General features: G+C 35.4%; 1 protein-coding gene and 1 long non-coding RNA gene across 2 annotated transcripts in view; one reads left to right on the top strand and one right to left on the bottom strand.

The window, feature by feature from the left end:
• Positions 1–9,346, bottom strand: part of LOC117095675 — a 33,306-nt gene extending 23,960 nt beyond the window's left edge. The window contains exon 1 of the long non-coding RNA XR_004442131.1: positions 9,259–9,346. This is a non-coding gene — a long non-coding RNA (uncharacterized LOC117095675). The remainder of the gene's footprint in view (positions 1–9,258) is intronic.
• On the top strand, positions 4,969–6,313 carry LOC117095674 (keratin-associated protein 19-3-like). The gene has a single exon (XM_033232281.1). The coding sequence runs from the start codon at positions 5,017–5,019 to the stop codon at positions 5,233–5,235; it is 219 nt and encodes a 72-aa protein (XP_033088172.1). The 5' UTR covers positions 4,969–5,016; the 3' UTR covers positions 5,236–6,313.
• Positions 9,347–13,135: the final 3,789 nt, after the last annotated feature.

The raw sequence follows: 13,135 nt of genomic DNA, 5'->3' as shown, positions 1-13,135 counted from the left end.
GGGAGGTGCTACACACTGTTAAACAAGCAGATCCCGGGAGAACCCCATCACAAGACAGCAGTAGGATGATGATGCCAAACCATTAGACACTGCCCCCATGACCCAATCACCTTCTACTAGGCCCCTCCTCCAACAGTAGGGATTACAGTTTGACAGGAGATATGGGCAGGGACACACATCCAAAGCATTTCACCGAATCAATAGGATATACATAGATATACAGAAGAACATTTACTGTTAGGGAAGAACTCATGCAATTATGGAGGCTGAGAAGTCTCATCATCTGCTGTTTGCAAGTTAGAGGCCCAGGAAAGCTGATCTAGTAGTTCCAGTCCAAACCTAAAAGCTAGAGAACAGGGGAGTCAATGATGTTAAGTCTCAATCTGAGACCAAATGCTCTAACCAGGAATGCTGATGTGTGAGGATAGGAGAGGATGAAGATCCAAGCTCAGAAAGCAAGCTCCCTTTGCCTTCCCCATTTAGTTCTATTTAGGTCTTCAACAGATTAAATGATGCTCACATACATTGGTAAGAGCGATCTTTACTCAGTCTACAGATCAAAATGTGAATCTCTTCTGGAAAAACCCTCACAGACCACCCAGAAATATTTTACCAGCTATCCTAGCATCCCTTAACCCAGTCAAGCTGACACTTAAAATTGAGTATCACAACATTCATATCATTAAAACTGTAATTAAAACACATTTGCTTCTCACAAATCTTATAATCTATATCCCCAAAACTTAAACAGAAGTAAACTCTCTTTTTCTATGAATCTTTGCATTATAGATAATCTTCCTTTATTCATAATTTTCTGCTTTCATCTAGTTTGTTATGCATGTAAAATAAGCCTGACCCAAAAGTCCTTGATAAACTGGATAATAAAATATGAATTGCAGTCATTCAACTCATTTCACTTGTCTTTTTATAGGAATATTGTGTTCTTTATTATCAGCATTATTATACGGAAGGATTTGTAATGCAGTAGGGACTACAAACACACAGAAACATTATTATGAGGCAAAATAGTTTAGTTTCAACTGACTAAAAATGTCATTTAATATTTAAATATATAGAAGTGTATATATATTTCAATATTAAGTAAATCAATATATTAAATATATAAATATATTTTATATTTCTATGTGTTATTAATAAATACTATTTTATTTATGTTTCAATAGATTATTGATAATTTGATATTTATATTTATATTTACTATATATAGAAGTATGTTTAAATATTAATGAAATATTCATTTATTATATATTATATGTAAAATATATAATACACACATATATAACATACATTTTATATATAATGTGTATATTTTATATATCTTTTTATATATTTCTGTCATATCAATATCATTATATATATATGTTTCTCTCTCTCTATATATGTGTGTGTATATATGAAAATAAATTTCAGTGAAACCTCATCCTTTCAAGAAATGGCCAAAACAATATTGTTTTTCTAAAATGGAATTTCAGGCAATAATACGTGCCTACAGATGTTTTGTATAAGCTCGCCAAATGTAATTAAATGAGCACAAAAATTAAATCACACAATTAAGGACCAGAAAGAGATATTAAAATTCTGCAATGCTGTATTCCAGCAGAATATGTTATTTTTCTTATAATTGGTGCCAAGACTAGGATCAGAATCATGCCATCCTGAGTCCCAGGTATTAGACGATACTATGCAGACTCACTTTTTATGTATTTTCTTCTTGATTGTTGTCAGATATACAATTATGAAAGTTCTGGTCATAGTTGTAAGAAGAGCTAAATTATCTCAACTGCTTTTATGAGGGTTAGTCCCTTTTCTTACATTAACATCAATGCTTCATTTTTATTGTTGTGATATAAAGAATTAAACCAATCAAATTTTAGTTTCTTCTGAATGTAACTAACCAATGAGCAACGTTAAAATTAGACTCTAAGTTAAAAACAAAACAAAGCGCCATGACCTCTTCTTTAAGTCAATGCTCTCATGGCATTCTGTGTCCTACAACAGCAGGCTGAACAGGGGAAACACAGCGAAGTAACTCTATGGGAGGTCAGCTATATTGTCTGACCCAATAGAACAGGATTTCACTAGAAGTATTTTCTTCTCATTTGGGTAATGTCTCAGGGATAGTTTCCATGTGGCTGAAAAGCAGTAATCGATATAATTATTACTGCCATTGTTATTAGTATAATCAATATTATTATAATTTCATGCTGTTTAAGGTTGTATTGAATAATTTCTGAGATGATAGAAAATTTCTAACAAAAATTTCCTTATTTCCAGGAAACATGTGAGAACACTTTTCACTCTTCCATCTATCAACATGAGTAGAAAATAGGGTCATGAGCTAACAATTCTTAAAAAACAATAATGATCCAAATCTACTTTTGATCCAACAAACGAATAGAAAAAGAATAACCCCTCAAAGGAAATTTCATTGAGACTTTTTTTACTTGCATATACAGAAAAGAAATCAGATTTTTTACATATTCTTCAAACTGTTTTTCTAGTTTACACAGCTAGTGAACAAAATAAGCTATGCATGTCATAGTCATATGTTTTATTCTTTGAAAATACATTTAGTGTTTATTGTACTATCGAAGTTTTGCATTTGGGTCTCATATTATTTCCATATAGAGACAGTTTTATATATCAAAAACATACAAAATAGCCTTTAATCATGGTCACATGCTCTGACAGAGCTACACAAGAAAATGTGAAATTCTTAATGCTATGTAATTTATTCATAATTCTAAATGGTTCATTAAAAATGAATATATGAATTTTATCACTTGACTGATTTTCTGAAATGGAGAATAAAAATGGAATGAAATTGGGTTACAGTAACTCAGATATCAAAGAGGAAGGCTAGTGTCGGGTTAAATGCTACTCTGACAGCAGGAATCTTGTTGGAACTTGTGTTCAGCTTTAAAACACCTCCAAGAATAGCCAGTAAGTTGCTCATGTTATGCTATTCATGACCCTTGCATTGATGTCAAAGTCATGTACTTTATTCAAATAATATTTTTGAATGCCAACTAAATATGAGATTTTGTTTTGACACTCAGCAGGTCAGAGAAACATCACCTTATAAAAAGAAAGTGTCACTTGAACAGAAAGTCATTATGTTTAGTGAAATAAACAGGTACAGAAAGAGAGGTATCACATGTTCTCACTCATAAGTGGGAGGTAAAAAAGTTAATCTTATGAATGTAGACAAAAGAGTGATAGATATCAGAGGCTGGGATGGGTGTGTGGGTGCAGGAGAGAGAAAAGTTAGGATGAAAGGTGTAAGTTCTACTGTAGAGTGATTATAGTTAACAACAATATATTGTATATTTCAAAGTAGCTAGAAGAGAGAGCTTGATTTATTCCCAACATAAAGAAATGATAAATATTTAAAGCGACGGATATTTCAAATACTCTACCTTGAACATTATACATTCTATGCATGCAATTAAATATCACATGTATCTCATAAGTATGTAAAATATGTATCAATAAAAAATTTAAATAAAATAAAAATTTTAAAATGTGTCATTCAGCTACTCGTAAATCTCAAAAAAAATCTTCATAGTATGATTATAGTCATATAAAACTGATACCTTTCTAGAGTTCCAACTTTCAAGATACAGGTACATCTGGATGAGGCTTAATCAGGTATGGGGTAAGCCTTGGGCATTTCTAACTCTATGGGCTCAGCTGAGGAACTCTCTGGCCAACTCTCCCTAAAGAGCTACTCCTTCTTTTCTATATTTTTCACAATTGTGCCTTAAATTTAGAGAATTTCTTGTTACGCTAAGTTGCACAAATATTTTTTAAATTTCAGATAATTTGAAGAGTTGAAAAATGTTTTAAACAAGAAACACTATAATCAATATCTTAGAAAGATCTCGTTGATATCTTAGGAAAAGCTGACTAAAAAGCGCTTAAAAGCAAAACACAACAAAAACATGGGCATAAAACAGGCAAAGACAAGGGCAAATATTGACTATGAAGATCTAAATGGAAAGAATGAATGCTGATTTGAGTAAATAGGTTGTAGCCAGAACATTTTACCTACTTCAAACTTTTACCTGGATATAGTAATGAATCGTGGAGGAAAGGAAGTTGAGTGGTTTGAAGTAAAATCAGCAAAAGATACAAGAGAGATGAATTAATGACAAAAGGTAGAGAAAGAGAAAAAATTCTGTGTGGAGGCAGATTACAATCTTCATTTTTTGGTAACAGTGAGGTTAGAACATATCATGGAAAAGGGACTTGGGATATAAATAGAAAACTCTGGAAAGACTTCACTGAGATGGGCTTTTGATCCCTGTAAGAGTCTCTCCACTTGGGACTACAATTGTGCTATGTTCTTAAAACAAAACAAATATTTGGCATGCTGGTGTGCAGAGCCCAAAATAAATATAACAATTGTGCATGATCAAAGTTTTAAAGGTCTACAAATTAGGTGACATTTGTTTCTTTCAGGTACATACACAGGTGAACCAAATCTTTCCTGCTTCTGACGCTACAAAATATGTGTGCTTTATGAAGAAACTGATGAATTTAAGAGTCTTGACCTTGGCTATTTCTTGAAATTTTGTAGAATCAATTATAACAATGTCCAAAAATGCTTGTGATGAGAATATATTCAAATAGAAATCAAGAATTTTTAATGTGACTGATGTTAAGTGACTGGTAATAAATAAGTCTATTTTGGGTTTGGTATGTTTTAGACTTTGAAGAAGCAGCAATCCCTTCTACTAAAATTAAAGCAACAAGCTCAGGGATCACCTAACTAGGTAGCCAAAAAAGCTCAGGCATTCTTACTGAGTGTGGTCACAGGACAAGAGATCAACAAGCTGCCTCAGGCAAGTAGAATTCATGGGATGACATAAAAAGAGGGGCACATGTTTATTACGTGCTCTGACCAGGGTATATAAGCCTCTTTCTACACATGCTGGCATTCACACTCAGGATCTTGCCTGAAGAGCAAACCAACTCACCACTCCTGACACCATGAGTTACTACGGCAGCTACTACAGAGGCCTGGGCTATGGCTGTGGAGGCTTCGGTGGCCTGGGCTATGGCTATGGCTGTGGATGTGGCAGCTTCCGCAAACAGGGTTATGGCTGTAGCTATGGAGGCTACGGATATGGCTCTGGCTTAGGAGGCTACGGATATGGCTGCCGCCACCCATCATACTATGGAGGATACGGATTCTCTGGCTCTTATTAAATGAATTGCTGAAATTGGAAGCAGAGGAGAAACCTCCAAATGTGTTTGGTCCTGTCCTGTGGTTTCATTCCAGAAAATCTATTCTATTGTCTTCACCATCAGTGGACAGATATTTATCAATGGTTAAGCTGCTTCTATGAATATTAGTTGTTTTTTTACTTTCGGAATCCGTCACCTGAAATCCTATTCATGTATAGCCACTCTAGTTTGTTCTCCTAAATTTGCTTTGTTTTTCTTACCACCATTACCATCATGTTATCTTTCTATCAAGATCCTAGCAAAAACTTGTATTTTGCTTTTATCTAATACATGAATTCAAGTATAAATATTTTGGTTCTTTTCAATGTTTTCATTGTTATTATTTAACATTTTATTTTGCAACTACTATAAAAAGTTTACTTATGAGGCAGTGAGATCTGTGGCCCCATAGTGGAATGTGATGAAAATCTTCCTAGTTCACCATGTTATGGAAGCTTGAGAACAAATAAGAGATCATATTAACAAGAGATAAAAATAACTTGCCCCTGTCTATTTATTTACTTGGATGTCAGCCCCTCTCAAGTGTCCCTCAAGTGTTCCTGAAATCACTAAGGATAGTGTCATTCTCATATTCTGCTGTGTAACGTTGTTAGCTGAATGTCTTCTTGGTACCACTGTTCTGGCCCGGCATGTCTTTGCTTTTTTTCCACCTTCAGTTGAGTTTGTGGAAAGGAGATTGGGAAGTTTCACTCATTTCCTAGTCAGAACTACACTTTGTATTTAGCATCTCCCTGAAGGCCATTGTCCCATATTTGACTGATGTAACTCCCATTGGAATGTGGCACTGAAACCCAGTGGTACAATGTTGTACAAAAAATTGGAGGTAGTTTGCAAATGTGTTCTCCAATTCTGTGGGTTGTCTCTTCACTTTGTTGATTGTTTCATTTGCTGTGCAGAAGCTTTTTAACTTTATGTGATTCCATTTGTCCATTTTTGCCTTGATTGCCTGTGCTTACTGGGTGTTACTCAAGAAATGTTTGCCCAGACCAACATCCTGGGAGTTTCTTGTGTTAAGTGAAATAAACTAGGCACAGAAAGACAAATGTCACATGTTCTCACTTATTTGTGGGATCTAAAAATCAAAGCAACAGAACTCATGTAAGTAGAGAATAGAAGGACAGTTACTAAGGTCTGGGAAGGGTATTTGGGGAGGGAAGTGGGGCTGGTCAATAGGTGCAAAAACAAATTGAAAGAATAAATAATGACAGTATTTGATAGCACAACTAGGGGACTATAGTCAATAATAATTCAATTGTACATTTTAAAATAACTTGAAGAGTAGAATAGGATTGTTTGTAACATAAAGGATAAATGCTTGAGGACAGGGCTACCCCATTTTCCATGATGTGATTATTACACCTGGAAAGCCTCTATCAAAATATCTCATGTACCTCATAAATATATGTACCTACTATGTCCCCACAAAAGTCAAAAATTAAAAAAAGAAAAGAAAAGAAAGAAAAATTGGGGTAAGCTGGAGGGGTGCTTTCTAACTTTTTTTTTGTTGCACCCTATTAGAGGCTCTTAATAGTCTATACAGCTTGTTGTGAATGGGTGATGACACAAAGTCACGTGAGAATAATACACAGGAGGCTTTACTGATAAGAGCCCTTCTTGGCTGTCAACTCTGGTTTCATTTCTCAGTCAAGTTCAAATAGCCTGGATCGTTTTTCTCTAGGAATTTATTCTCATCCAAAAAATTCTTCTGTTCCTTTCAGCCTTGTTTTACAAGTTCACCACCCTTAGCCAGGCATCTTGGAACAACAACAGTAAACACAGATAGAACCCTCCTCTGCTATGTTTCTCAGTCAACTTTCAAAGTAGTGAAAGAAGCCTGTTTCACCAGTTTGTCTGACATGACGAGGCATGTCTGAATCCGCTTATATTCAAATTTGGACCCCTACTATTTATCATAGAAAATCTTTTTATCCTTTTGTAAATCTAGAAGAGGAACACTATTTTATAAATGATTTCTCATAGAAAAAGTGTTACCTTTTTGTCTACACTATAGTTTTGATTTCAAATTAAGAAACTAAATAATGGATGCAAAAAAATGGAGAGAAGAAAAGAAAGAAGAAAGAAATCCAAAAACAAAGAAAGAAAAATTCACAGGTTAAAGGCCCAATCACGTTTAGAACATATTCCATGTTTTATGTTATTTTTTAATTGACTCAATAATGGTATGTATTTATGGGGCACAGAGTGAAGCTTTGATATATATAACGTATAATAATCAGATCAGGATAATGAGCATGGATAACTGATCTTTTATGAAGCTGAAATGAGAACCAGATATAATACCTGTCCAAGTGCTGTTAAACTGAAAGACAGTGATTCAAAGACCGTCCTGCAGATACCCTTTGCAAATACTTAATTTTGCTAGTGAGGTTTTGCAATCTAAGGTTTAGTATGTTCTAAATTCCTTGGACCAAATAGAAGAGTTAATGAATTATTTAATTAAGCTGATTTTTAGCGTTAGCTAATTATTTTCTGTTCTAACCAAAAAGAGCAGGAGAATAACCCCTGTAGATTACAGGAACTATAGTTATTATTCTGTATGATTTCTATCTTTGATTTTTTTATTGTCCTTTGTCAACTCTAAAACTTAACAATGTGTGAATGAGTCTGCATATTTATATTTTCTCTATAAGGGTTGTAAGTATATATAAAGCTTCCCTTTATAAACATATACAAAATGGTGGCTGCTTTTAGAGAACAATTATTTAGAATGTACAATATGTGACTAGTCAACCTAATTTTCTCCAGACATTATATCCTACTAAAGATGACCTTGTAGATAGAAAATCTGTTACCTTTTTACTACAGCGTAGTTTATATTTCAAATTAGAAAACTAAACAAGGGAAGCAAAAACAACAACAAAAATCATCCTCATTAGGTTTAAGTGCTGGCCTGACTTGAAGGTCTTTTTGATTTCCAATCTGAACAGTCCAGGTACTGTTAAATTTGATTTGTACCCAAATATAATTTGTGATGCTCCTGAATGTCATGGCTTTTAAAACTATATTGCAAAAGATGTTTTTATTCTTGGTTAGATTGTTAAAGAATTGGAAGCTGGGAACGTGAAAGATATTTCTAAATTGCAGTCACTAAATAGTTCTGCTAGGAGAACTGAATTTTTGTTGATGTTTATTACAGTATATCAGTAAGACAATAGAACATACAATTCTTCTGAATGCAAGCAGAGGAGGAATTTCCTGATGAAAACTATAGACTCTAATTTTGAGGAAGGTATAATAGTGTCACGTGTACCTAGACATGCTTATGAATAGTGATTGCATAATTTAGGATCCAAGATTAATGTTAAAGGATAGAATTGGAGAATGAATAATTTCTTGAAACACGGATACAAAAAGTAAAATTTCTTTCCTCTACCAAAAAAGGTTTTTCAGACATAATAATCATGGTCACATCTTATTACTGCACTCAGATTGGTCACAGAAAACTCTAATAAAGCAAATCAATATAAAAACTCTTTAATCAATGAAAAATGCTCTATCAATATGAAAGATCAATTGAATCAATATTGTACTGGATATGTGATAGAATAAAAATTCAGGATACCTGAACAATTTGGTAATCTGAATAAAAGTATTTCCTTTCATTGGAAATATGTTTGACAAACATCACTGCTGGCCTCTGAAATTCAGAGGACTAGGTTGCAGCTAGGAATCCATCTATGGTTTGAGCTACGAACTTGGAGATTCTGAGGCTTAATATTGTTATAGATTTAGTTATGTTTCTGCCAAGCACCTTACTATGGGTTGTAGAGACCATGTGGATTCTATTGTTTAATTCGTTGACAAGGATACTGTGATCACTTCAGCCACTCCAGTCAGAACATGGAGAGGCTTTGCATGTCTCTTCTTTCATCTCCATAGCCAATTGGTAGCTATTTTGTGCTACCTTCTTAATACATACATAAAACTTATAATGCTTTATAAATATATTCAACTTCATTTTACCTTTTATCCAATGCCCGTGGTCACAATTTGCTACTTGGATTATGGCTGCACCTTCTCATCTATTCCTATCTGATCTCTGAAACTCAAAACCTGCTACCTTTCTTTAGTCTCTTTGTTAAAAGTTATTTGTTTAAAATGGCTCCTAATAGCTCTCTCTGGGATGACACATAATGCTGCTATTATGATGAAAACAATGAAGTGCTCAATATGCTGATATGGAAGGAAATTTCATTAAAAGGCATGACACAGAAGAGCCTGGACCATGCAGTTGGCTCATCAGGTATGATATGATATTTAGCAAACACCGACTGAATTAATATGTATATTTACCTAAATGATCCATAATCTTATTAAATATTTGCCTTTATACTAGCTCCTCCCTTATTTTGCTCTTCACTTCTCATAAAGAGTTCTACTCATCTTCAAAATTTAACTTAAGGGATTGCTGGGTCAAATGGTATTACTGGTTCTAGATCCTTGAGGAATTGCCACACTGTCTTCCACAATGGTTGAACTAATATACACTCCCACCAACAGTGTAAAAGCGTTCCTATTTCTCCACACCCTCGCCAGAATCTGTTGTTTCCTGACTTTTTAATAATTGCCCTTTTAACTGGCGGAAGATGGTACCTCATTGTGGTTTTGATTTGCATTTCTCTGATGACCAGTGATGATGAACTGTTTTTCGTATGTTTGTTAGCTGCATAAATGTCTTCTTTTGAGAAGTGTCTGTTTATATAATTTGCACGCTTTTTGATGTTTTTTTTTTGTTTTGTTTTGTTTTTTTGTTTTTTTTTTTGAGACAGAGTCTGGCTCTGTCGCCCAGGCTGGAGTGCAGTGGCTGGATCTCAGCTCACTGCAAGCTCCGCCTCCCGGGTTCCCGCCATTCTCCTGCCTCAGCCTCCCGAGTGGCTAGGACTACAGGCGCCCGCCACCTCGCCCGGCTAGTTTTTTGTATTTTTTAGTAGAGACGGGGTTTCACCATGTTAGCCAGGATGGTCTTGATCTCCTGACCTCGTGATCCGCCCATCTCGGCCTCCCAAAGTGCTGGGATTACAGGCTTGAGCCACCGCGCCCGGCCTTGTCTTTTTTTTTTTCTTGTAAATTTGTTTAAGTTCCTTGTAGATTCTTGATATTAGACCTTTGTCAGATGGGTAGATGGCAAAAATTTTCTCCTATATACCCAGAGGATTATAAATCATTCTACTATAAAGACACATGCTCACGTATGTTTATTCTAGCACTATTTACAATAGTAAAGACTTGGAACTAACACAAATGCCCTTCAATGATTGACTGGATAAAAAAAATGTGGCACATATATGCCATGGAATACTGGGCAGCTAAAAAAAGAATGAGATATGTCTTTTTAAGGGACATGAATGAAGCTGGAAGCCATCATTCTCAGCAAACTAACACAGAAACAGAAAACCAAACACAGCATGTTCTCACTCATAAGTGGGAGCTGAACAATGAGAATACATGGAAACAGGGAGGGGGACATCACACACAGGGGCCTGTCAGGGGGTGGGGAGCAAGGGGAGGGAGAGCATTAGGACAAATATCTAATACATGCAGGGCTTGAAACTGAGATGTTGGGTTGATGGGTGCAGCAAACCACCATGGCACTTGTATACCTATGTAACAAACCTGCACGTTCTGCACATGTATTCAGAACTTACAGTAAAGTAAAATTTTTAAAAATTTAACTTAAGTATCTTCTCTTGAGATGTCTTCCAGATTCTAGCAGTCACTTGACAGCATCAAGCACAAATGTCACTTTTGCGTAGAGGTCTTCCCTGAGATGCTATTGGGCTATGGTCATTTATATAGCCTTTTCTTCATAGCACTTATCATCAAGAGATATTATACACTTGCTTGTTGACTCACATATTGTGTATCTCCCCAGGAAATGGAAGGTACATATGGGCAGAAACTTAATCTCTTTTACTCATCTGTGCATTCACAGGGCCTAGAATGATGCCTGGCTTACAGAAAGTATTTCATAAAATATGTGCCAAATAAATCTATCATAGAGCCAAACCACTGGTTATTAATTTATATGCCAGTTTCCCCATTGAATCCTGTGTCCTTTTCTTATAATAGTATGATTCTATTGATGAAAATGTAAAATAGCTCTACTTTTATGCTAAATTAATATCATGCTTTATTTATCTCTTCCATAGGTAGACATTAACTACTGCAATGTGCTGGACGCTCTGTTAAATACACAGGCATAAGCGTAAGCCAACTGCAACTGCAATATAGCTAGTAATGATAGCTCATATTTATTTTCTGTCTTTGGTGACATGTCACACATAAACTTCAGACATTATAAGGTATATGATTTTGTTATTCCTGTGGAATAAGTGAGAAAGTTGCACTTTGGAAAATTTAAATAACTCCACAAACCATCCAATAGTGAGTTGTGAGGTATTATAACCTGTGATAAATTAAAAAGTATTTTGACGCTAAGCATAAGTTTGTGCACCTGAGCAGTGAAGGCGAGGCAAATGCCCCCAAAGAAGGTCCAATGTTTTACTCATAGGATTTCACTGGTCACATTTAAGAATTAGAGGCGCCAGTCAAATTTCTTCTACGGTATCATCAGGAGAGATATACCTTGACCTCCCTCTCTCACTTTGCAGATTTATGTTCGCCCGTTTTTTTTTTCTCAACTCTCTCTGAGGAAGAAGTTTTCCTTCTCCCCAGTAAGACTGGAGGCATGCATTTTTCCTGTTTTTCTATTTCTTATCTTCTGGTTTGTTGTTTTATTCACTATTACCTATCCTTCTATTTGCAGTTTCCCCTTGTAGGAAGATACTGAAATTGACCTACCTGGAACCACCATCTATATTCTGGGATATTGTGCTTCAGTCTTTTAAAAACTCTTTGAGGTATTTGTATGCTAAAAAAAGTAAAGCTCAAAGAGCTTAAAAAATTCCTAAAGTGGGATGTTTATACAAGGCAAAGCTGGGTTTTTAACTCAGGAATTCTGAGTGCAATATACTATCTTCAGACATACACGAAGTCCTATGAAAAACACAACCAAAGAAACCAGGGTGAAAACCTCAGTGTCATCTTGGTCTACCCTTAAGCTGACTGTCATCTCTTCCCCTTTTCCTCATGTTGCTGAATGACCTAAAGGAATAACTACACCCCCTCTGCATTCTCTCACTTCCTCTGTACCTCACTTTCTAGTGCAATTCTCCATCCTCCCCCAATAGTCTGTCACTTAGTTGAAGCTAATGCAGTAGACGTTCCAAACAACTTCTTTATTGTCAAATCCAATGTCATCTTCAAAGTTTTGTTGAGATGCAGTGTCATTAGGTGGTTGGGCATGAAACTTTCTGAAGGTAAATTCACCTAAGTCAGACTGGCAGCTCTGTCACTTCCCAAGGTGACCCTGGAAAAGTTACTTAAGCCCATTGGATTTTTGTTTTCTCATCTGTAAAACTGGAGTAATAATAGCAACAATTTCATAGGATCCTTGTGAGGATTAAATGAGTAATGCATACAAAACCTCAAAGCATTGCTTGTCATATAGTCTGCAATCAATATATATTAGTTATTGCTACTCTTCTTTTGAAAATATTATAAATGACTTTGTTTCCACTTTCTATTGCCATCATACTGCTGTATTACACACAACCATAAGCCCTCACTGCTGTGTAATAAGAGGTTCATGCTCAACCATCCAACAACTAGGGGAAGTAAGATAGCCTTGCTGTTTGCTCACATGACTGGGATTTGACTTACTGTTGACCGGGGTAAAAGTGGGAATTGGCTTTGCTCCATCAATCTCTCACTCTCCAATTAGGCTAGCTCTACCTACTGTGTTCTCATGAAGAAGGCAAGAAAGAGTATGAGAACAAAA

Source organism: Trachypithecus francoisi, unplaced genomic scaffold, assembly GCF_009764315.1.
Source record: "Trachypithecus francoisi isolate TF-2019V2 unplaced genomic scaffold, Tfra_2.0 Lachesis_group14, whole genome shotgun sequence".
Classification (NCBI taxonomy): Eukaryota; Metazoa; Chordata; class Mammalia; order Primates; family Cercopithecidae; genus Trachypithecus; species Trachypithecus francoisi.
Note: the sequence above shows the minus strand (reverse complement) of the source record. Positions and strands in the feature narration are given on the sequence as shown.

Excerpts from the sequence above, each read along its gene's own strand:
- LOC117095674 (XM_033232281.1), top strand. The coding sequence starts at position 5,017 with ATGAGTTACTACGGCAGCTACTACAGAGGCCTGGGCTATGGCTGTGGA.